This window comes from Bombus impatiens, unplaced genomic scaffold (assembly GCF_000188095.3).
Source record: "Bombus impatiens unplaced genomic scaffold, BIMP_2.2 scf_0146, whole genome shotgun sequence".
Classification (NCBI taxonomy): Eukaryota; Metazoa; Arthropoda; class Insecta; order Hymenoptera; family Apidae; genus Bombus; species Bombus impatiens.
In genome coordinates, this window is record NT_176565.1 from 228,879 (window position 1) to 256,022 (window position 27,144).

The 27,144-nt window shown below is 36.6% G+C and overlaps 1 protein-coding gene across 2 annotated transcripts in view; it reads left to right on the forward strand.

Annotated features, from left to right (window-relative positions):
• LOC100748839 (neuroligin-4, X-linked) overlaps window positions 1-27,144 on the forward strand; it is a 265,718-nt gene that overhangs the window by 157,937 nt on the left and 80,637 nt on the right. For both annotated transcript variants that reach the window (XM_003487262.4, XM_033319287.1), the window contains exons 6-9: window positions 2,363-2,716; window positions 6,151-6,460; window positions 7,062-7,269; window positions 8,525-8,779. In XM_003487262.4, the coding sequence (XP_003487310.1) occupies window positions 2,363-2,716; window positions 6,151-6,460; window positions 7,062-7,269; window positions 8,525-8,779 (1,127 nt within the window). The remainder of the gene's footprint in view (window positions 1-2,362; window positions 2,717-6,150; window positions 6,461-7,061; window positions 7,270-8,524; window positions 8,780-27,144) is intronic.

The following is a 27,144-nucleotide window of genomic DNA, read 5'->3' on the forward strand; positions in this document are numbered from 1 at the left end:
CCAAGCGTTAGGCCTTTCTGATTACAATTCCACGGGTTCTAGATTTCATTACGCAGACCCTTTCTAATTTTTCTTATCGTCGTCGTTCTTTTCCTTCGGTCCTTCATAAAAGCTTTCAAGCTCCGGGTTTCGGTAATATATAACAGTACGTCGCTAGAAATGAGTCTTAAGAATAATTAAAGCTGAAGGATAACAGAGGGAAGAAGTCGGTTAAAGTTAACGAAATAGTATCTGGAAGAACTTGTTAGAGTGAAGAAACGAAGGAAGCGGAGGAGCTAGGTATGATTGGAACAGGCTGAAAAAAGTTACTGAGATATTCACTTTTCTCTTGCGACGTAATACACGTTTCTATTTATAGAATATCAGATAAATATAGCTACGCGATATTACCGAAGGAAATGTGGGGAGGCAGAAAAGAGTGTAATGTGTTCAATAACTGGTGTTTGTTCATAGGAAATGGAAAATTTGACGAGTGGTGAATTTACATCTTTCGCCTCGGTGACGGAGAGGTATTAAAAATAGGAATGCCAAATGAAAATTGCAACCTTGGTTTCTCATTTCGCCTGGTGGCAATTTATTCAACGCTCGAGTATTCATGTAGCAAAAGCCAATCTTCGTGTCTAGAATACCTTAAATTATACAGCATCAATATTTCAGAAAATTACTCGGGTACTCGCATAAAATAAATTGGCATTAATTATAGAACAGAGCAAAATGGAAATGAAAATACATTAAACTAGCAATCTTTGGGTTAAAATTAAAGCCCTTCACGGTTATTCAAGCGCTCGGAGCGACGAACTGTCCCAGACTTTATATTTTCTGAAGCGTGAGTCGAAGACCGAGACTTGAATCCCTTTTGCCAACCATCCCTGCCTCGTCTCGGCTCTGCAAGCCTCTCTTTAGCCCTGACTGCAACTTTTCTATAGGACCAGACATACGGTCAACATCGGTCTTTGTTTCGACGAGGGTCGTTCACGTGCTGCTTTCTTTAACACTTCCTTCCTTGCCCGTTTCTCGTGGACGTTGATATTGTCGCTCGAATAGGGGTCGGTGTTCCGCGATAGGATATAGGCGAACCACTGGAATTCTTCCTTTTCGATAAAATCGATCAAAGGTCGAGCTTATACAACATCGAAATATGTACCGTGTTAATTTAAACGGTATTTGGTAGTTCATGCTGTATTGACCATCACGGTTCTGGTAATTTCATCGTTGGCTAAATAGTCAGTGCATATTGCAGGAAAATGTGATTGCTGATGAACGCAAATATTGAATAGTTACGAGCGAGATTAGAGGAGCTAATCTTTACGATTGACTCGCACTACTGTCATTTTGCTCTGCTGCAATTTACAATAGCCACACAATTAAATCGTACTGTCAACTGTATTTTGTCTCAAAGAAATCACGATAGATGCAATTTTCCCTCTTACTGATCTTCGCATCTCAATTACAATCCTCTACAAATATCGAATCAACTACGAATTTCTGCAATATAGAAGAACGATCGAGTGACTCCCGCAGTTCCCTGCGGGTTTGCATCCAATCACGAGACGCGTTTCAGTAAAACATTCCAGCTCTAATCAAAAGTCTGCCGCTTGTGCTAGCCAACGCGTTTTCTCGTTACATTCTGTCGGCCAAGCGCGTTTCACGCGATCCCGCGTACGAATCGACACATGTCGCAGTTCACGGTGCCTAGAGCGCGGCCAGCTGTCATACAGAAGCACGCGACAATAGCAAAGAAGCATTAGCGGGCCATCATTTCCGCTGGAACGTTTCGTCACGCCCAGCATTCTCTGTCGCAAGGTTAATTTTCCCAGTGTCGCGTCTCTCTCTTTTTCTTTCTCTCTCTCTCTCTCTTTCTCTTCTCTTTCTCTTCTCTTTCTCTTCTCTTCTCTTCTCTGGCGTAACCGTAAATCGCTGACAGACTTCGCTGTGAACAATGCCATCATACTTCTATCCCCTTTCAACCCTCCGATTCTCTCCACTCTTCGTTGCGTCCTTCGTTGCTCGGGGCTGTACCTTCAGCCAGACGAGACGACGATAAGGGAACAAAGGCTGCGACGGACCTTGAACGGAACGAGAGTTCAGAGTTGCCTGCAACGTTTTCCTTCGACGATTGTTTGCCAAACATCGACTGACGGCACACTGTTAATATTTTAGTCGCTACGTCGCGTCGATGTCGGTTATCGGATTCGACGCGTGCTATGGTATATTGCATGAATAAAGATGAAAGGGAGAGATTATTCTCGGGTAAAAGAAGATCACTAAGCTGGCTCGGAGATATCTCTATTTCTCATTTGGATATCTTTTACACATTTTTTTATATGGAAGGAAACGATAAAAGATACGTTTCTGTACACAGGCATGGCAGACAATAGTAGAAAGCATCCGGTAGTGCTGTATATCCACGGGGAGAGCTACGACTGGGGCAGCGGAAATCCGTACGATGGCAGTGTACTAGCCAGCTACACGGACCAAGTGATCGTAACGATGAACTACCGGTTGGGCGTGCTTGGTTTTCTCAACGCCAACATGGCGCCTCAGACCAAGGCGAGGGTCGCGAATTATGGGTTGATGGATCAGATCGCGGCGCTTCAGTGGGTCAAAGAGCACATTGCTCTGTTTGGCGGCGATCCCAACAACGTGACGCTGATGGGTCAAGGGACTGGGGCCGCCTGTGTTCATTTTCTCGCCATCAGCCCGACGGTCATGCGTGGTGAGTAATCTTTTTCTCTCTGTCGACAATATGCTCCGTGTTTCTGGCGTATAAATCATTCAAATAAACGATTGATTCACAATGTAACGCTTCATAAACCGTCTTTAATATCTCACTAAGTTTTCAACCACAGGCGAAACGAATTATATAGAATGAATTCTGAAGAAATTCTCTCTAAAACTGAAAGATCAATAAAAAATCAGGCTTACCAAGAATACGTTTAATTTCGCCGTTCCTCTCTCCCTTATTCTCAAGTTTGAAGTTTATTCGATCGACTGTGACTTTCGCCAAGTAATCTCAACGAATCTCAACGAACTTGGAGAAGTTCGCGCGTAACACGATAAAAGTCCAGTTTCTCATTCTACGTTACTAAAGGCATGAAACCATTTTTACATCTTCCTTACGGTTTTTCTCGGTTCGATTAAATTCTATACACCGTTGTCTCGTTCATAATTTTGTTTGCACGCGCCGATTGTGCCGAAACAATTAACCAGAGCTACGATGTTCTGGTCGAATGTGCGCAAAGAGTAAAGAAAAATCGTTATGCCATAAATAACGAGACGGCGACGATCGCGAAGCCTCTTCTTCTTCAATGGGGGAATCCAATACTTCTCGGTGATTCCTTCGATCTTGGAACGAACCGCTAACGAGACTCTCGAGAAGAATTCAGAAGGAAACGAGCTTATGTGTGTCGAACTGGTTTCTGATCGACGTTGAAGCTCGGACGTTTCTCAAGATGCAATTCCAAAGATCGATTGCTTCTTGCTCCTCTTGTTCGTAATACTCAACACGCCCAAGAGAAAAAAGTAGAAATAAAGTTAATATCGATTTATATTACTTAGAAATAATTTTGATAGAAGTTTCCGAGTTGTTATAATACCAGATATAAGTAACGCGACACGGTTGACTGATCCATGGCAGACTTATACTACTTAAATCTTTCAATAACCGTTTCTATCGAAATGCGGGTAAAAAATTTTGGTTCTCCGCCATATCGTAAGGAGTTTTATATCCTAAACATTCACAAATAATCTCTTATGAAATTCGAATAACAGATATGAAATATATGAATAACTTTTGTATTCTTCTAAATCTTCTAAAATTACATATTAAGAGAATAGAATATAACAGAGTATACGAATCTTTGATGGCTCAATGTTACGTTTCGATGGTTCGACTGTTAGTTGGCACCGAGTTATCCACGGTTTACAATCTTATCGGGTCGCTCGTCTGTTTTTTTCATCCTTAATTCTTCACATATCTCCGAGAAATTCTTCCCTTATCTTTGCCAACCACCTGTATCATTCTTGAAGAGGAGAGTGTCGAAGATAAGATAATTTTCATCAGAGAAACTGAAGCACTCTCCACGCCAAAACAGGGTGGAAAAGGGACAAGAAACGGTAGATTATAGAAACGAATAATCTGGGAAGCAATGTGCAAAAATTCTAAAAAAACTTTTGCGATTGTCAATTTGCAAGAGAGTGTAAAAATGCTGGAATATAAATGATACAGCTATCAATATCATTTGTTTCCCCTTTTATCTTCGTTCTAGTAGTTTTCACGTGCTTCCATTAACTGTTAACGGTCCTTCCTCGACCAACGATGAAACGAGAAATGGTTACACGGGATAAAGCGTAATAGGCTGAAAAGTAGAAAACGATGGAAGGAGAAATTCTCGCGATATTATGCGCGTGAAATATCGTTCTTCTTCCCCAGTGGTCACGGGTATTCTCACGTGCTATTGGAAAATACTTCCTGCTTTTATGAGGCCGCGGAACGTCCACGATCTGGCTCTGTGTTTCTTTGGGTTCGTTTTTCCATCTCGTCTTTTTTCCAACGAACGTTCCAGCCTGTCAGACTGGAATTTCTCGCTTAGCCTTGCCGATTCCCGACCGATATTGCTCCGACGGTTACGTCGATGGGGCTTCCCGAATACAGGCCGCCGGAAATTGCTGGTATAAATCTGTCTTGATAAATTGTCGGTCTCGAAGATGGCCAGCAGAAGGAGTATAATTGAGGCAATGGCTTTAGAAGTTAACGAAACAGCTTTGTTCTTGCAATTGGATCGTTGTAGATGGGTAGAAGGTTTGTAATCTTACATTCTTCTGAAGTCATACATTGGTTGTCTAATCGTGTCGTTTGCTATCGTTTAGATCGAAATCGGAGCGATAAAGGCATTCTATTCTCGATTGAAATGTTTTAAACACAGATCATCTATTTATCCATTTCCTTTAGTGTTACACAAATTACAAGAACACAAATATATTATACATAAACGATTCTTTTACCAATAGTGTATTTTCTTCGGAAATTTCTAAAGCCTTTTGCATTCGAAACCGAGACGAGAACGGAATGGTAGCTCAATTATCCTTGCTACGTGACAGTCGTCGATAAGTACAACCAGCGCAACGCGCTTGTTATTCGTACGATATCGTTCTTTCTGATGTAATTTCCATCTCCTTTGTTCCAGACTGTAACAAGTTTCCTCCTTAACGCCGATCTCCGTGGCGCGTCTACAAAAAAGGCTCGTCGTAATTTATAGTTCCGTGCCCTATATCGGCACTCTACATCCTTACGATATAATAGCAATTTTGTCATTATCTAAGTTTCTTTACCTCGATTTCGTTCTTTTCTAAATTAATTTTCCATGTACTGTTCGTGTAACAATGTTCGGGAAAATTAACGAATTCCAGTAAATCAACGCAACATTTATTGCGAAGTTTTTCTAGACGTTATTAGTTCCTAAAAGGATTAATTTAGAGCCACAGGTATTAACCTAAAATTTGAAAGATTCGATAAATTAAAGTTGTCTCTTCGAATAGACACTTTGAAAACGTTTCCTAGATATCTCAGGCTATAAAGAAAGATCAAAGCATCTCACGGCTATTTCTTGTTACAACTTGATTTCTTTTCGCCTGGAAAAGTAGACTTTCAAAGGGTAGACGGCAAGAGAAATGTTGCCCCGTTGTTTTTCATGATAGAAGAAAAAGCAGAAACGAGCTTCTCTTCGAAAATGTTCTCTTTTTCTAGAATTTTCTTTCCCGTAGCCGTGGTTAGAATGTGCTCGTTTAATATATATACGATCGTCTGGGGAAAGCGCCATTCCTTCGATTATTTTCAATATTTCTCTCACAGAGATGCTAAAAACAGGAGACGCAAAGAAAAGATATGCTTCACTTCCAAATGGAGCTAAAAGAAATTTTTCTCTATAAAAAGACTTCCATAGAATTTATCGAGACGTCAAAGATTGTCATTGAATAGTAATTACGTTAAAAGATATTAAAGGGTTGAATAAGCGTTAAAAAATAATAATAATACATTTTTTTATCTTATCAAAAATTTGTATTCAATTTCTCGAATGGTTTTTGTATTATATAATAGTTTCTTATATACTGCAGCACCATTAAACGAACATATTAAATTTCTGTATATAGGTTTATTCAAGAGAGCTATCCTATTATCAGGCAGCGCTTTGTCGTCGTGGGCAGTTGTGGACGATCCTGTTTCTTACGCTTTGAGACTTGCCAGGGCAGTTAATTGCTCGATCCCCGAGGATCTGCTCAAAGACAACGAACTAATTGTTGACTGTCTCCGAGACCGAAGCCTAGAAGAGCTGATGCTGGTTGATATTCAACCACCGACATTTTTGAGTGCATTTGGACCCAGCGTGGACGGTGTAGTCATCAAGGCAGACTTTCAAAAAGATTTGCTGTCCTACATGGGTCCGGAGTTCCAAGGATTCGGGTAGGAAACAATTATTCTCTTTTGAAAGCAAAAAAATAACATATTTGCAAAGATTTTACATTATTATAAAATTACAATATTTTACCCCGTTTTACCAACATTCTCAAAATTTTTTAATGGATATTAATTAATAATGAACATCTTATCATTTTTTATTTGACCAACTTCTGGAAGAACTTGTACCAGAGTACCGATAATATATTTCAATTATGAGAGGGACGAACGTCTTCGTTTTTCATCTCAGAATTTTATCAACGTCCCCCTTCATTAAATGTAAAGCAGATGTGAAACCAGCTAAGTTCACCGTAGACATTAGAGTACGATTCATTAACGCGATTGTAAATGACCCAGGCTAGTACTACAAAGTCCATTAGCATATTCGATGTCTAACAGTTGGAACAGTGTCGCAAGGCGTTCGGTGCAACTTTTTTCCTTTTTGCGAACGTTGGACGTAACGATGAACGGAACTCTTTACGTCGGATCATAATGTTATTAAAAATGACGTCGCTAAAACACATAAATGTTAACACACGTAACTAAATACAACGAAGGAAAAGATAAAAGAGGTACATAGAAGGTACATAAATTCATTTTGTTGCAGGCCGCTGCCGAAGAAAGCCGAACACGGTGCTCCGATCACGAGTAATAACAAATACGATTTGTTATTTGGCGTAACTACCAGCGAAGCACTATGGAAATTCGCGGAGAAGGACGTACAACAAGGGTTCGAGGGTGAGAGGAGAGACAGGATCATTAGGACATACGTGAGGAACGCGTACGTGTATCATCTCACGGAAATATTTTACACGGTACGTGGATTTTAATAATTAAACCGACTGTGATAAATCAATTCAAGATTACGTAGTAGAAGAATAAATTCGTTTTTCTTGATTGAATTTTAAAATTGCTTTTAAAAATTGAGAAATCTGGCTTGTATTTATCTCCTGTTTTCTACAATTATAATGGTTTATTTGAAATTCGTACTCGCCTAAATTACTTAAAGGTATTTTTTCTTCTAATCGCATGATAATCGACTTATTCATTAATCGTCCTATTATTATAATTACACTTCAAATTCAGTGATAAAAAAGTAAGGATAAAAAGACCTATAGACAAGGTCGTAACAATTTTGCATACGCGATTAAGCGTTTAACGGTTCGTGATCGTTCATTTTTCATATATTCCGATAAGCCAACGATTCCGAAGATTATTTCACGGCCATTTCGCGTGTATTTTCATAACGCTCTCTGGGAATAATTCGTTGCACATTCGTGGCGAAACTACCATCCAGCCCTGTCCAAAAAGTATATCGCGTACACTTGTCTGATTATTCGTAATCATAAATTGTTATCCACTTACGGGTGGTGTGCTAACTGTGCGACGAAATTCCGTATCGAGCGATGTGAGGGCTCGAGACAAATTTTAGCGTGGAAAATTCCAGCACGTCGCTATATTTATGGTTTTGTGAAAATATTGATGGTAAATATCTCTGTTGAAAAATTTGATCTCTTTTTAGTCTATTTCACGTTTCAAGCCAAATTTTTGTAAATTCAATCGTCGAACGAATCAACACGTTGAAAATTATACGATGCAAAATATGGTTCCAATATGGAAAAATAATACATGTTGAAGGAAAATGTTTCTGTTACTATAGAAGCGTTTCTAAACTGGTCCAGCTGAATTTGTGATATTTGCGAAAATAACAAAAAGGATTGGGTTTCCTCCGAAAAACATCGCGTTGCACTGCTGTAACAAAAAAAGAAAAGAATACCATCCAGCAACAAATGTAGAATGCGTTTCGCAAAGGCTTTCGAATACGATACTGCATTTTTTTACCATTCATAAAAGTCGTTGGTAATTTTTGTATATTATAAACGAAATGTAAGGAGAGGGCTTCCCAATTGTGTTTAGCTTTTACATAGAAGATATCTTTTTGACTGCGATTATAATTTGAAATGTTGCTGTGCCGCAAATGCAATAGAATACTAATGTATTAACTTTGAAATCAACGGCGTTCTAATTTTACATCCTTTTTCATATTATTACTATTGGTTGATGAATCAGGTGGTGAATGAATACACCGATTGGGAACGTACGGTGCAGCATCCAGTGAATACGAAGGACGCCTGTGTCCAAGCACTAAGCGACGCTCAGTTCGTGGCGCCATTAGTGCAAACTGGCGACCTATTTACTCTAAGACACACGAAGAAACCGAATAATCCCCATATCGCACCGATTCCGGAAAGCGAGAAGGAACCGCTGCCTAAAACCTACTTCTACGTGTTCGATTATCAGATGAAGGATGGAGACTATCCTCAGGTAAGTGGTTAATATTTTATGCTTTCGATAACTTTCGACAAGCTATGGTAAAATGCACAGGGGATTAAAAAAAACGCGTATATGTCTCTTAAGACAAACAGGTATAGACTTATACAGGTATTAATTGTTTGTACGCCTTTTTTTCGATCGGCAAATGCCATAAGAAAATGTGGAATCAAACAGGCTGAGAAATTCATTCGTTAAATTGAGACGAGACTAAATAGTAAAGAGCTTATTGTCTTTTGCTATTGAAATCTCATTTAATTCACCTTTGTTAGAGAATACTTCTTGTTTCGTGCTATCCGCGAATTATCGATAACGGCTCGATAAGCCATTCATATTCACATACGCATATACGATCATAAACTATTTAACATGGTATTATAAAGCGCACAACTTTAGGAGATAATTAGATTCGAAACGCATCTGCGCTCGCGCACTTCCTTTCCATATCGTGGATAAATTAAACCCGCGTAACACCATTAATAACTCGATTGCTACGACCGAACTATACGCGCTGTTCATATCTTGCGATTTACCTGGTGCTCGATAAATTTTCAACTGATCCAATAAAATTATGGTCGAAATATTTTCTCGCGAAATTAAAATTAAATTAAAATTTAATTAAAATGTCGTAAAAAAAAGTATTAAAATATCTGTATATAAGTTGAAGGGATAAATAGATTTGGCATTGTATATTCACTTTGCATTTCGTAGCTCGAGATGAAACTACAAGGCGCCATTGCGATCATCATGCTGTTGTGTAACTTACGTCGCTTCAAAATTTAATATGCCACGCCTCGGCGTTGCTTCGCGAAAGAATCTGGCAAATTATCTAGCGAGCTCATTCGTTTCATTCCTCAGGATATGAAAAAAGTTCTCGTTCTATCGTAGTAGTCGCAGACATAAGATAAAGCATAGAGATGGCGACGATGAAACGATTTCACATGCTATGTTTCACCGCTATATGCTTGTGGTAGTGAAATTTCGCTGTTTGACATGACAGTTGTGAAAATTAAGCTTTTGTTTGTTGTTTGTGGTTGCTAGATTTTCGACAGCTTATATCGAGTACTAAAGAACGTATGAACGAAGCTTCAATCTAACGTACCCTCGTAATTAATTTGCGATATTAAGGACATATAATTAAATCAATATGCAACCATTGTAAACTCGAGTACAATTTATAAGCGAACCATTTTTAATTAACAATGTGTTCAACGGAATTAATTTCCATTTGTTTGTCGCACGCCCGACGTTTCTCTCAATTGTTGAAAAAACTGGAATTATGATAGAACACAGAGCGCAGTCACTGCAGTGATAATGATTTAATTTATATTTTGTTCAATTGTCTCTTGTGTCATTTGCTTTTCGCGCGAAGGGGAATGGAATGTCTACATTATTTATAATTAATAATTTAAACAAACGATAAATGTTAATTTTCTAAAAATTCCTTTTATTCCTTTTATCTATATGAATGAAAATCAATGATTCCATCTTATGTTGCGTACATCTCTAGAATGTTTATTTCGTTAACGTTCCTTAGAACGATCTAATGGCGTTTAACGTGCTCCAGCAGCTCAAAGAGCCACGAGATACGTGTTCTTTGTTTAATAAATTAATTTTCGTCTAATGAGATTTAATTAATTCCGACTTAAATTAATAAATTCGTTGACAAAATTGCTCGTTTCTTCTTAATAAATTTCTTTTCACGGGCATCTAATTACCACTGAAAGTAATTATGAATTACAATACGATGTCAGTTAATATCAGTGAAAACATTTTATTCGGCCATTTCGATTTTCAATTTTCTCTTTTCCTTTTCGTTCGTTTTATCTTACGCATCAGTAATTAAGTCAGATAATATTATTTTATCTCTCTAGAAATTGTACCTCAAATTACTTTTAATCGTAAAAGCGAGCGCTGAAAAAGGAACTCACATTCGTTCAAGCTACACGTATGAAAGAAGGGTTGGGAAAGTAAATACTGTACCAAGGTTTTCCTCTTGTATCGGCAAGTGGCAGATTGGAGTGCTGACCAAAATGTTGCCATTATACGATCTTTTTTTTGTATCTTCTGCAATCATTGATTTATTAAATGAAAATATCTCGATATAATATGATGTTTCTAAATTCGAGCGAAAGACATAAATATCGTATTAAAATGTTATAGGTAAAATGATAAAAGAAATACTATGAATCATAGGCAGATAGCGTAGCTTGTTCTCCAACAAATTATTTTTCTGTTTCTTCCACTCTTTCTCTACTGAATTTTATATCCATGGACAAGTAGACGGAGGTACATAACGGACGATGCCGGCGAATGCGTTTATTAAAGTGAAACTTAATTTAGCCGACTGTAACGCAAAAGATATCTGACATCCGGTAAATCATTCGCTACGAGTGACTGTTGCAATTTCCGATTTAACATCGACTCCTATTCTGGATGACCGTGTCAGTGTTTCACAGAAGTAAGATATCGACGTTTGAACGATCTTGAATAGAAAATATTGCCAGATCAATAATGCGGTACCATAGAATCCGAACTGGATCGACTTTGGACCCATTGTCGCATATGTTCGTATGAGTTGAGATTTTCGTTACTTTCCCTTCTTTCTTTTTTTTTTTTTTTTTTTGTTGCAATTATTTCATTGAAGGAAACTTGGAATGTCTTCCTATCTTTTAAAACTAAAAGTAGCGTAAAATTTTCATTGAGTCGCGGAAGATCGTGTTCGATTTCGTTCATAGATCGTTTGTTGATCAAAAGAGAAAATAGGCACGCGAGATAGATCCAGCACGGTCTCCCTTTTGAGATACGGGTCAGATTTATAACGGGTTGGTAACGAATTTTACCGTGGCAAAGATTTGCAGCGATGCGGTGATAAGATTAGCGATTGATAAACGGCTAGGCTCCATACATTTCTGCAACAGCAGCACCGGGAGTTTTTGCGTTCGCGCCGGCGCCATGTACCAGCTTTCGTAATACCTGCAAAATTGTCGGCTCGATACATTTACGCTCGGTGCAATCATTTATTATTTCGAACGTGTACACTCAAATAAAAGCGCTGTTTAAACGGTACCGAGAGACGAACGTATATTCTCGTAAATACCGTAAATGAATCGAACGAATCGATTGTTTTTAAGTTACTGAAGCTGTGCTGTTTGTTTAACAAAAACTAATTGAATTCTGCCGGGTTCCACATTTTTGTCGCACGCACCTTTCTAGGTTGGAATTGATAAAATCATTTGCGGAAGTGTTCAAACAAGGGTCGGACTGTTTCGACGATTCTTTTATTTCGTATTTATAATTTTATTATATCACGTTTGACGCGATATACTTAAAATTATTTATGTTTAGGTAAGAATCGCCTTAGCGTTAAACTCATGCAGTAGAATAAGCGTCTGACAACGAACTTCGGATTGGATCCTTTCATTTATATATGAATAATTCCGTTAATTGCATTTCCATGAAAACAATTTTCCCAAATTGTGAAAAAGTACTAAAAATTATTTCACAAGTACTAAAAAAAATTATCAATAGAAGAAAAAGATATAAATTATATCTGTCCCGTTATAATTTCCGCAACTGTATCGTCATTACGACAGCGGTTGAGGAACACGACAAAACGTGCTTTGAAAACGTGAATGATACATGGGGTATAAGAAGGTGACAAATTGAGTGCAACATTTCACAATGGCGAGGGAAAGAAAAAGGAAGAGATAAAAAGAGAGAGAGGACGAATATATTTACGTCTGATAAGGAGAGAGATACGAGTTTTCTCCGTTCGTGTCCATCAACCTGCGAATAGATATGCAAAAGCACCATGACTGGGTACGCGGAGACGTGAATCGCCGAAATGACAAGTTCGTTCTCGCTTTTCACTGGCGTTAATTTGTCAAAAAGGCGCGAACATCGAGCGCATCTTAAGCATTCTGCTGCATATTATACACGTCGCCGTTAACAGTTGCGCAACCGTTGTTTGAATTGTTACATCCGCAGTATTCTGTGCATGAATCAGCAACGCGAAACGCAAATATCTCTGCATATAAACTGCAAAGTTTGTTGATTGCGCTTCATCGTTCAATCGTTAATCAGTATTTCTCCTGGAATCAAATGGAAGTCATGCTATATCGAAATTGTTCGTTTATTTGGAAAAGTTATATAGAAGTCCTTTATGATGATGTAATGATCACAATGTGTTCATACAAATTATTGAAGGGGAAGTGAAAATTTTATAAAAGAGAGGTAGAAGGATTTGCATGAAACTTATGCGATAAAGTTAGATCACTAGCATGAATATCGAGAGAAATAATTTAAACTCTCAAACCATAACTCTCGCACATTTGCTGCACGAATGTACAACATGAATTAAACGATGGTATTAGTATTGAACAGCAAATTTTCCATACGCTCGCAGAAAGTATCCCAATCTAATCCCATGGCTCGTACGTAATATTCGACGCAACGGACTAGCCGCTCATAAAATCTGCAGTTCCAATTTACCAAGATGTCTTTGCTCGAGAAACTGCCTGAGGCGTCGTTGGACAGCCGTTTGAATCTATGCTTGAAATAGTCCCAGGAGATATCATTAATTTGTCGATATTTATGATCGATCAAATTTTTCATATTTACGCGAGAATTGCATGCAAAATCCAGTCGATGGCAGCGAAATATATCGTCACGAACAAAATAACATGCAAAGCAAAATTGGATAAAAGTACTTTTGATGGAAGAAAGTATTCTCCTTCAAGTGGAATAACGGTTCTGTAGATTTCATTACAGAATAATACTACGTTTACGCTGATGTTATCAAGGTGACGGCGTCTATGCTGGAAAACAGCAAGAGTGCAATCGCAACATTTACAAAATCATAACGAAAGAATGTCATAAATCAGGATGAAATTGAAAACAGAAAATTTATGTTCGTGCGTACATGAATTCAGAGAGCGATAAAGCATTGAAATTTAGCGAATACGAATAAATGAGATGCTAAAGTTTTGTGAAATGAAACAGATTATGCTGAAGGGGAACATGGAATGATGTATTGCGGAATAAATGAGGTACTCGAATGTTGGAGCGTGAGATAGTGACGTTACGGAATTAATGAACTAGAATTTACGAAGCGTCAATGTCTCGTTAGTCTTCGCTCTGTCGTGTTGTAATATTGCAGTTGCATAAAACACTCGAATGTACAAACCATATGAATACGCACAGTAATTCGAATGCGATACTAACTTACGTCATTAACACCAAATAGTTCAAACATGGATCATTTACGTGAAATTATTGTCTCTTAAGACTATATATCTTAGAAACGTAACAAGTTAGCTGTATGTGAAAACGTTGAAAATTTTTTGAGTGGAAGATATATGAAAAGCAATTGTCATCTTACAGATAATATAAAGGATACCAAATCTTCATAATAATTACCTCGATTCTGGTTTGGATCACGTGCCTTAAAAAATTCTCTTTACCTTCCTTTTTATTTCATTTCGTTATGACATTTTAAATCGCAGCATTTAACCGTACAGATTAATGAGTGACAGTTAACCCATTGACCGACATTTTTCTGTGGAAATCGTAGTAAAAGTAGGGATAGTAAAAATATGCAGATTCCATGTTTGTCAGTGACCAATAGATAGGTAGCATGTTTGCGATAGGTCAGTGGCGATGTACGAGCGTGAGGTGCAGGAATACGACAAGAATAACGATAACGTAACAGTCGGAACTTTAAGTTTTTTTATTTAACGATATTTCGAAGATCAGAAATCTGACTAAAGTGAAACACGAAGTTGAAACAGAAAGAAAACGGTGTCAATTTCACTTAACGTAAATAATTGATCGATTAAAGTTGTGTGACTTCGACACGCCTGTCTTATTTAACACTGTTGCGTTCTTTGGATCATTTTAGAACCAATCGTGTCTTTTTATTATCAACGAATTTCTTTTATGCACGTGTGTGAAATTTCATTTCACAATGTTAAAAATTTTGTTGCTGGTTGAAACAAGAGCGTGATTGAAATATAAAAATTCGGGACCGCAGCATATTTAACCCTGTGGAAGTGCGGTTGATGACAACTGTATACAGAATCTTCTTCTCTATCGTGAAGAAGAAATAAGGGTGATGGTAAATGGTGTGAGCAGCAAGACATAGAAGCCCTTACGCAGTACTTACACTTGGTCCCATTCTTGCCAAAGTTCTAGTACAAATGGCCTAATATTCGCCTAATGTAAGATTTTATACTCTACGTTCCCTTTCCCCGACTATACGTCCGTTTTACTTTAATGAAGTACATACTTCTTCTGACTAAATATGAACAGGTTCAGGTTAATTTTGCTAATTACACTTTACGAAATGTAACAGATTTGTTAAATAACTATATTACGTATAAATTTCTAAATTGCGTATATTAACATATATATATATATTAAACGCAGACACGGAATACAAGGCTAATTTAACAGTTGAAGTTTCTAAAGAGAAAAAGAAAAATAAAAAACCATACGTGCGAAAGGAGTTGGTAATTGGAACATCATATCTTCGATTTTAGAATGAAACAGTGAGTTCCGAAAAAGTTCATCGCATCTCGGAATTTACACGAGATAACAAATGAAGCTTAACACGTTTCCTACAGTTTTTCACTTTTGGCTTGTAATTTCTCAGTTGTTTATTTAATAATATAGCCTGCTATTGCCAACGTTCATAACACAATTTCAACCATAACTATGTAAACGAAAAAATATTTCCTAAACTTTCTGTCTCTAGCCTACTTACTAGAAAGGCTCAAGGCTGAAAAATCATGGAAGTTTTATTTAATTTCTCTCGTTTAATGGAATGACGTTCCTATAGTGCCGTTGTGTTGTTGGCCAGAGAGATACGTAATTAAGTGAGCGTACTCTAATCCTTAGTCGACTTTTAACGCTCATAGTTGGTGCATCTAACACGTAGACTGCTCTAGTCTTTATTAAATTCCACTCCAAGAAGGTGTCAAAACTATTATCTTGTTTCTTACTTTGTATTTAAATTCAACAATGTAAAGTTTATTATATCAGCATCAATTAATTGAAATCCGAGCAGCAGGAACGATTACAAGAGGAAAATTATAGGATTAAATTGATTAATGGTTGTAATACACGTGACTACACGAAAAGTCTGTTTCATCATTAATGTTACAGTATGAAATATACGTATTCGTTTTACGATAATTGCATCGTGCAAGAACGACTGGCTATTTGTATTAATTTCGTTTATAAAAGACTCTTAAATGAATATTAATGCGAACGACAAAAGCAAGTGAGATGGACATGATAATTCTGTATTCACGATTAAACATTATGAATGCTGCGCACTGACCCGTGATTGTGTGGAAATGACTGTCACGATCAGTCGTATCGTTTGATTTATCGATCATCGATACTTTTTGATAGCTCTTCCTGAATAAGAATTCAATTTTATAGAAACATTATTTTATTCTATAAGAACTGCGGAATACACGTATGTGCAACGGGACTTATAATACGAAATGTGATATAAAGATAATAACTTTCGTTTGTTTTGGAGTCACATTTACAATGTGTAATTATAGCAGCATGTAACTTACAGTCGAAACTCAAAGAAAGTTAATACAGTTATTTCAGCGATAAACGAATTATGTGCCCCACTTTCATCCACAACAGTATATTACAAATTATTCATCCCGTTTATAACGTAGCTCGGTTATTGTAATTGCATGCAATATACTGTATACATACAGTCACGAACGAAAGTATTCCAGCGCTTTTTAAAACAGAGTAACTTTTCTAAAATTGGATCAAACGACTCGAATCTTTTTCCCCCGGAGTTAGAAGTATTAGTTTAGCAAATGACTCGTAACAAAGTTTTGAACAAATTGAAATTGATCGGAATCGCGAAAAAACAGTAAAGGTCACCTTTTACAGCGTTTTATTTGAGCCTGTAATGAAAATGTAAAAAGCACGCTTTGAGGATTTATGTTAGTTTCAAATTATATTAAAATCGATAAATGTTGCTGTAAGCTACAAACGGTTAAAAATGATAAAAATCGCAGTTTTTTGCGACTTTCGATCTATAACTGTAATAAATTTACATTTTTATTCATCTTTCGATGCTTGTTGCTTGTTTCTGCATACACCGATTTCGACGAAATTTTCATCATGTATACAATTAACAGAAATGTATAAAGTGTACTTTTTAAATTTTCATTTCAGGCTCAGATAAAAATGTTGTAAAAGATGGCCTTCACTGTTTTTTTTTTCTCAATTCCGATCAATTTCAATTTGTTCAAAACTTTTTTTACACGTCATTCAATAAACTAATCCTTCTAACTTCTAAAAAAAAAAAAAAAAAATTGCAACCGTTTGGTCCAATTTTAAAAAAGTTATTCTGTTTTAAAGAGTATGCCAATACTTTTGTTCGTGTTATATATATATGCATATGCGAACAAGATTACCATTTGGTTTCCATTATCATGTCGAGTACAGGCTGAAAGTCTAAAGTTTTTAAAAGTCGTTAAAGAAACTGTGTCACAAAATATATACATTCACGTTACATATACATATACCGGATGAGCCAATAAAAAGTACTGCCTGAAATCTAAAATAGCTCGTTACCTATTGGTTTTATCGAAAAACGTCTTGAATGAATTATATTGCACTTCGAGGGACTCGTCGAATGGATGCAATTATATTTTCTATTATTTTATATTTTCTGAGACCTTTTTGTAGAGAATGTCTGGCTGGATCGACTAATGCTATAAAAAATATACAATACCATTTTAAAAAGCGAAAGGTCACCTTGATACCTAAGAAAATATAAGATGTACAAGAATAAAATTGCATCCATCCGATGATTCCCTTGAAATGTAACATAATTTGTTTAAAACGTTTTCTCGATAAAACCAGCAGGTAACCAGTTATTTTAGATAATACTCTTTATTCGCTCACTCTGTATAATGATGCATAATATCTATAAAGTAAGGACATAATATCGCGTAGTTTATATGGTTACCTATATTTATGGTTTATAAAGTAAAAAAAGAAATTATTACTTGTTAAATGTTTAAAATTGGAAATTGCCTCGTAAAATTTGTGTAAATATATTAGTTATTCAAACCAATTGTGAAAAGAACTGCACGAAGAAGAAAGTTTCATAAAAATTCTATTTTTATGGAGTTGTTAAAAAAAAAATACTATGTTATATGAACAATTCGATTACAGTACAATTGATCAAATTTGAACACCGTGAGAGGTGCGACACGAAGCATGAATAAAAAAAGAAAAAAAATATATAGGTACGTGTAAACGCAGCATTTGCACAGCGAAATCAGTTTACAATGTTTCATCAACCGAATAAACGAACTGGATTGCAGCTATCAATCGCACTTCAATGAAACGGATCAGAAATAACATTTCGCTAAGATTAATGCAATTTCCAGGCATGATATCTTCTATACTTTCTTTACATTAACTACAATACTTTTTAATTATACAAATCAATTTTATTATAATTTCCCAATTATCGAAATGAAAAATTTACTGTTCTTTGTAATTAAAAAATTGTATGAATATTGAATGCAATTTTTGTTAATCAGCCTCCAAATTCAAATACGTATAGACAAACAAAACTTTTGTTATTTGTTGAAATTGTTATAGCTATCTTTGGAGATAGGTTTTTCTAACTTCGTTATACGAGAATACTTCGTGTCGCCTTATTAACCAATCGATGATAGTATAGATAGTTCACTTCCGGCAGTAGCGCGTGCATGAACTTTAAAAGTATGCAAATCACGTCCTTTCTGTGTTGTAAAAAATACGTAAACTTTATGACCTCATTTGCTGTAAAAGAAACTGCACATATAAAATCTTGAAAAAATGTTCATTCACTGAAAGAAACCAGATTGAATCTTTTCTTTATAATATGCAAATTTTTATCAATTGTAAATTTTCGTTGCCGCTAGACAGTCCTCGATACTGTCGCATTATCGAGATACAAGTGCAACGATGAAAACGATAATACCGGTTTCATACCATCAGACGTTTAATTGGTGTCAATTAAAACAGTGATAGCGAATCCCCGTAACAAAGTAACAATGTCTTCTTCCGGTAGTGTGAATCCGCGCATCTCGTAGAACACGCACAGTACACACGATAATCGCGTACTACGAACGCAACAAGCATTGTGGTTACGAAATACAACACGGTGCGTGACAAAATCGTACGGTATCAGTGTAGAACGCGTACAATTAGGACGTAATTACAGTTACGCAATATCCTCGGTTTAATTAGTCCACGGTATCGAGCTGCTACAACTATACTTCACTATTCTGTTTACGACAATTCACGATAGCGTGAAGATCATTTCGCTGGATGAACGATCACATTCAATTTCCTCTTGGTTATTCTTGTATAGAATATATAAATACGAAGTAAGAGAATCCAATTTGTATCATCTTTAATGAAAATTGTTTTCATTTAATTAGCTGTTGGTAACTTAATTGATGTCAAGATATTTTCAAGTTTTTTAAATTTATGTTAAGTTTCTTTTTATAAAGTGGCTTACCATCGTGTACATTTCATTAGGTATTTTCTATATACGTCCTATAGCGTATGTCTATGCATAAGGAATAGCAACGACTTTTGGCTCTTCACTGGAGCCGAATACCAGTATCCACAGTAGCTGAATGTTTGAATCCGAAAAACAAGGAATTCATTAAATTGTTCTTGATGAACCTATCGAAAAGCCACCGCCTTGCATTTCGATAAGCTTGAAATATGTCATCAAGTTTGAACAGCTTTTCCGTATATATAGAATGGGTGCTATTTTAGTTCTCGAGCTACACTAAAGTATGTTTGGTATCATATATGCATCTTCTCTCTATATTTTATACAAAATTGTACATTAGACAATTTTACTGATGGGGCACACACCATATGAGGACAACTCGACATTTCTCTGTTTTTTAACGCCACTTTTTACTTAACGATTTAAATCGCCCATTTATACAGACTCTAAGCGACCCGGTTACGTGGACTGGAATTCTTATTATCATATACATTGATATAGATATTAGATAGATATCGGATATTAATAGATAGATATTAACACGCCCCGTTAAAATTTATAGGAAGATAACACATCGATAGTACACTTCATGCGATATCTACCGAACATACCTTTATATACAGGGTAGTTGGTAACTGGTGGTACAAGCGGAAAGGGGATGATTCCACGCGAAAAAAGAAATCGAAAATATAGGTGTCCATTACACGTATGGGAAAAATTATTCATAATAATGATCTTGACGACAAATTTCACGTATTTCAATCGACGTCGGTGAGGAGGTAGCTTTTCGATAGATCGATCGTGCTCTTTTGCTTAACAAATTCGTGGAAAATAAAGATTTTCTAATTAGTAAAGAAATTAATAAATCTAGTTTATATCGGTCATACGAAAAATACGACCAACAAAGATCAAAAGCGAGCGATAGTATCTGATAATGATAGTCTCGTAGAAGTCCATTTCAGTCAAAATACGACTGAGAGATCGGCTGTTGCTGGCCGGTCGAAAAATATTTTTCTCGAGTTTTTCGTTGCCCTCGTAGACGCTTATTATAATCGAGATACATAAGATAAATATAGATTGCGCGGTGCACGTAACACCTTGAATTCCCCGTTATTCTCCTCGGCTAGGCAATATACGCCGGGTTATTATACTTTTACCACGAACACCAGTCGTAGGAGATTGGTACACGTGTTGGTTACAGTGTCGTCGGTAGAGAGAAATTTTTATGAAAACGCCAGCCATAGAATTTACCATAATTTTATTCTCCCCTCGTGTGTGCGATTAAGTCTTCCCTTACAAATCGATTTGCTGCTACACGGTATAATTATGTTTCTCTGCGGACAGTTGTCGCCTGTTTGACAGCTACTGTAAGGTTGTGTATTTTTTCTTGAAAAATGAATTTCGCGATATAAAGTTTCTTCGGATGATAATGTATTTCTTTGCATGCATTGGTCATTGTGATTTCGGAATGTGAACAACTTTGAAAAACAGAATTTTTTGTTGATTGAATTTTAGATTATTTGTTATTACTAGTAAGGATCGGGTATTAGTATTCAAGTATTATTAATTATACGAATGCAATTAATGTCGTTCGTATTAATAAGACGCTTCTGAATATTTCTTGTTTTAGTACATGATTAAATTGGTACTAAAGTTACCCAGTAATACATGTAATGGGTCACTGGTGGTCTATGTGCTATGGTACGTGTTAAATTACGCCAATTCTATATTCAATATTACAAAATTATTGCTGTTCCCAGAGCACAGCGGGTTTTTGCAAAGAATGAATGTATACTGAAGTATGACGTGTAACACATACAGCTGACTATATTTACGTTATTGTATGGTTGTAATATTAACTATTGGTGAAATATGCACAATATTTTATTGAAATGTAAATACCTGTTTTTGCTATTTGCGGTTTCGGGAATATGTTATAAATTATAGAACATAAAGCCATATATTTTTCCGATACTTTTGATCCATTATATACATATTCAATGAACTGGCAGAATTCTCCTAATGCAGTATTTTATTTATTCACATGCCATGTGAACCATTCATCGAAATTTCAATATATTACAATCTACATTCTAAAACTTTTATTTCCGCTATTATACTTAAACTGAGGTATACTATTTACGTAATTATAGTCACTTATTTTTTTCCCCATAGAGAGTTCTCTGTTTCATTTCAAAGCGTTTGGTGTCTATTGTCGCGCGTTTTATTGACAGTGGATCTGTCATGCAATATGTACACTACATGAAGCGCAATTGTTTTGATTCACAGTTGAAATGCTTTTTTATAAAGTTTCATCGCCCAGTCGAATGCTAGCTACGATACGAAGCGTACAGAATGCAGCGTCCACTATATTCATAGAAATATTGTGTTGTTTTTGTTATGGAAGTATAGTTTCTGCTAGATACTGTATTTCGTTGTTCAGCATTATTGCAGAACAGCTGACGCTGTCGAAATCTTAAGCGACGTAATCCATAGTAACTCGTTTCATGTATAGTGCTGTTTAGAAAAATTCAATAATTATATTTTATCATTTTTTGAGTAGGTTTCTGGTATCTTGTTGTTGCAACTAATATTTATAACATTAATGTCAACTATGTAAGATGTGAAAAATTACTGTCGAGTCAGTGAATGTGAATTATAATTATTATCCAAGGTATAACCACTGATGCACGAAATAATTGTGTTTAAAAAATACTTTGATATTGTACGTACCGAAAGTTGAAAAAAAAGAAGAAATTTAAAGATTTGCAGAATATCGTGAGAGATAATGTTATAAGAGCGAAAATCAATTGAACACGAGAATTTCAACTGACCTCAGTTTCTTTTCAAACGACCTCACAACTGCTTGCTTTATAAGAGATTCGAAATATAATATTATGGTTATTGTTCAATCACACGATAAATTGAAATCAATCGCGTATTCGTCGACGGGAAAGAGACTTTATGTCGGTTATTTTTTGTCGAACAATGAATAGCGAATGCTTGCAACACGCGTAACCCTGCAGCCATGTTTCGCGTGGCTTTTTGTGAGTCGAGGACTCGTAATAATTTGCTGTCACTGCGGACGAGTAACTTTGTTTCCGTTTCGCTTTGCCATTATTTTCACGAAGCTCTGGCAGTTTGTTTAAACTTTCGCCCAGATGAAATATTCGCGGATTATTTACCAAATAAGTTACTACACACTTGTTGCAGTTTCTGAATGTTTCGATATCGATTTTCTCTTGTATTTTTTACGCCTGTCATAAGCATAGATAAAAATCAACACTCTCGCATTAAAAAAAAGCCAACCAGACTTCGAGAAAATAGTATTTCCAATCAAGAAATTTCAAACATTTATGGTATATTAAGCCGCTCAGAGAAGCGTTACGCGTCACGGTATACAGCGAATGTCCAATCAGAATCCCTTTTCATTATCGAAATATCAGTTGGTCTAATGATCCACAGGCTGATGACTTCGCAGAATCGTGTCCATGCTTAATAATTGAAATATCAACGGACGAGTGAATCTTCCTGATGCGAGACCGCGAGGCGGAATTGCGCGTGTGACTCGTCGAGAGACAACGCAGGCCCGGTCGACGGCCTCCAGATACCTGCCGACCGAACGATTCCAAGCTTTGATATGGGATTACTACAAACGAACTTACGTGTACAGACTGGATGAAGTAAACTTTGAAATGAGTTTAAAACTCTGCATCGTTAAACGAACAGGCAACAGACTGTTATTTTCCGGAGATAGGATGGAAAATAAAGAAATGGATGCGGCAGGTATACGTTCGCAATATAGCTGGATATTAATCTTGGGAAATTAAATTTGCGTTTGCGCGTCTCCCGTAGGAGAACGAACGAACTCTTGACTTAATCGCGTGTTGTAACTGTGGCAATCGGCGTTGATCGATTTTATGTCGACTTAACGCAAAATGACAGTCGTTGCAGATACTCGATATTGTAAAGCAAGGTGTCTGGCCTTTAACAGGGCATTGTTGCCTGAAAGTTTCGTATGCCTTACACGATCACGGTTTATTTCTATATTACTTCTATATATCTTATTTAAGAGCACAAATGGAAATAACGAATAAAGAGGAGAAGAATAAATCTGAAAATAATGGAAATGGTGAAGTTTGTTATTTAACAGGATATATTTAGTCTGGCATTGTTTTAGTACCGTCAGAATTGCATTGATCCCGATATTGATTGCCACACAGCCGCGATTCACTCATCAAAATTGTAAGAGTATTTATATCGCAGATGAAATTATAGGTAAAAGTCATGCATAATTATACGCGTTCTGGGTAAATAACTGGAATGTCGGTGTATCATTATTGCCAATCATGAATATCCGTTATGAGAAACATACCTCCGGGAAATGTCTAGATTTATCGAAAGACTAACTTGTAAACGATTACAACAATAATTATAATATTAATTACTGGTGTCTAATATTTACTCGCTGGTTCATAATTTCGAGCGCTTCTTCAGTTTGTGTCATATGAGATCGAATGAAAAATTATATCGAATTGAAAATTTTTATTTTCAAAGAAATAGATGAGGATAATAGATTGGTAGCGGAAATCTGTTTTTCGCAGATACTTACATTTTACGACGACTTACACTATAATATACCATGAGTTATGGCATTAATATCATCACTAATTACCATAGATGTTAAGTAAGACAGATATTTAAACGATATTAGAACAATTTAGCTAAAAAATCTTAAATTGAACGTTGCTGAAACCGTGTTCTGGGACTGCCTGTATATAGCATTAGAAACAAACTCTGTGTTTTCGTTTCTCCTCTTTGATTGCATTCATTGTATCACGATGACGATTCTGGCGATTTTTTGGGTAGAAATAATTGGCATGTCGAAACAGTGTTTTTCACGTCCAATATACGATACATTCTCACGAAATGCTCTTGGAAAAAATTTATTGGTCCTTTATAGCAACGACATTCCGTCGATTTCGCCAGGATTCGTTGGAATTTCATTTGGCCGGTCGATTCAACGTGATTTGATTCGAGCTTACACGGTTTTTCTCTTTGTTCAAATTGGAACCGAGTGGATCGCTTTCCCTTCAATTGCGCGCATTACCTGCCGTTTCAATAGCATCGAGCATAAATTTACGCTTTCCAGTGTGCTATATCCACAATGAAATTTACGAATGGGAACTAAAAAATGCATTCGAAAAAAATGTTTCCAAACGAGAAAAAAGTACCAAGTTGCCTAACGAACTTCGATCAACTTCTGAATGCAGAAAACAAAAGCCAAAATACTTTCTTCCTCGTACATTTCGGCTATAGATCGACGATATCAATAAGAAGGGTTTGGCAAATCTTCCGAAACGGTCTTTCAGTCGAATTTCGTTTCTGTTAGAAAATAAATGGGCTCCATTCGCAACGTCAATTTTCACTTTAGCCGTGGATTACAAGAGTCTTTTCCCGGAGAACTCTCGCCAATTCGACGCAGGAACTTTCCCTGCGAGCTCCAAATTTTCTGACCAAGGATAACTTTTCTCGTGGTTTTCTTTCCACGACCAATCACTTTGAGAAACTCTCACATCATCTTCTGATAGCGATTATCGCGGCCGCGATGAGAAAACTTGAAAACGATCTCGTTCAGGAGATAAATAATTCGCCGTTGTATCTTGTTCTTTCTTTCTCATATAAAAGCAACGTACGTACAATGTACATTCATTTCATTATCTTAATTGTTTCATGCATATTTTATTTTGAATAGTCAATTTTATTATATTTAAGAGAATGTTTAACGGATGTTATAACGTAATAGTATTTGTGGGCTAAACAGATAGAGTGTGAATAAGTAAACAAGAGAGAACTCTAATGAATTAAAAGTAATTACTGTCGATATTTGGCTTCTTGTAGATAATGTTAAAATGTTATAAAATAATCAGGTTATAACCGGGCTATTCTGTACATAATGCGCTTACAAAATGTAACTCTCGTGTGTGAGATAATGGAACTGCTTCGCCATTTAATTCAATAAACGGCCAACTAATTGGATCTCATTGGTAGAAGGGGCCCCATTACACGACTTACAGGATAACATTTCAATTAATGTCTATCATGTTCCTATTGCAATGAGTATCCAAAAGAGAGGTAGGCGATATTGTAATAGCACGTGATGAACTTGCAGACTAACTCGTGCGATGATTGCAATTTCATTCTCTAACTCGAAACTCTATATTCTTACAAATAGCTAAAGAAGATATCGCTACTACGAAACATCAAGAAAGCGTAAAGCACTCGACATCTGCATGTGATCAAATGTTCAATTTGTCGTAGATCGAAAACATGTTTGACGGTGGACTTTGTAAAAATATTCCATATCATATATTAACGTTAACTGATTCAGGATCAAGGGAAAGGGTAAAACACACTTCCGGATAATGAAACAAAGCGAAACAAGGAGAAAGCGACATTCGGCGAACCTAAGCCTCTCAAACAGTTTTGCTCGCGCGTAGATGTTTCTTGCGGGACTGACTCAAGATTTTCTTTGACAATTAAATGCGATAACACGCTTCGCTAGGTTGAGAAGCGTATGAACCGTCTTGGAAAATCCTATTACCCTTTTCGGTACATCTATTCCCGTGCACATCGCGAGACACGCTCTAACGTTTCGAAGCTTGTTTGTAATTTGAATGTTTGCCAGGTATCGGTGTAAAGTGACTTGAAATGTTGTCTAAATCTCGATAATTGCTTTGGACTTTGATAAGCCCTTGTATTACGCGTTCTTTACACAAACTGTAAAGATTAAAACAACACGTACATAGCCTCTTAGCTAAACAAGAAAACCGACCTGTTCCTCACCGAATATTTCAGCCATAAAGCGATCGAAAGCCGCTAAAATTCATGAGCCAACAGTTTGGTTGAAAAAAAGGCGATGTTGGGTCGCGACGATCAAACAGAGGCAACTCCAAATAACCATCAATTTCGCAGGACTTCAATAACTATCAATTTCGCGCGTAAGGTTCGCAAGGCTGTCTCTGAAATGACAGATGCAAACTAACTGGCCCGGGGCAGTGCAAAACGGAAATATGAGATAGGTGGTCGCATGAGTTCCAGAAATGGAGAGAGGAACAAATATGAACGCTACTGACATTACGCGTTCGGTTCGTATTTGTTTGCTTTCTCTTCTTGCGAACGTGCTCACGGCCGATATATCATTTCGTCGCCGCCACTGAAACTCGCGAGAGAGCACGTTAAATCGGTTTTGCATAAAAGAAATATTTGCTCCGGTTCTCCACGCTGCGAGATACATTTCTCCAAGGGGGAACATCGTTTGGAAAGGATGCGACGATCTTCATTGTGTGAAACTGGCCTCTATTCAACGAGTGTGACAGAAATGTCATTGTACGTGGAAATCTTTTAATGGATCGTAAAATGTACATTTTTGTAAATCTTTGGATGTTATGTAGGTTCTTTCTTCCAGAGTAAGAATTCCTGTAAAAAAAGATGGAAACAGCTAGATACATACATATATAGGGTGATGTAACTAAAAGAAGTCATCTGAATATCTCGGTTGTTATCGGTGATAGAAACAGATATGTCAAACCAAATTTACACGTGGTGTGAAGGAGCGTGTAATTCGATGTAAATAGTTTCTTATTAGCGTGGACGTCATATGAAAGTCAACTTCGTTTTTTTTCAATGGAATAATGAAGATTTTCACGTTCCATCTAGATCCGTCCATCTATGATTTGTGTAACGATTTGTGTATCACGACGCCGTGCAAGTTTCATCTGATATATTT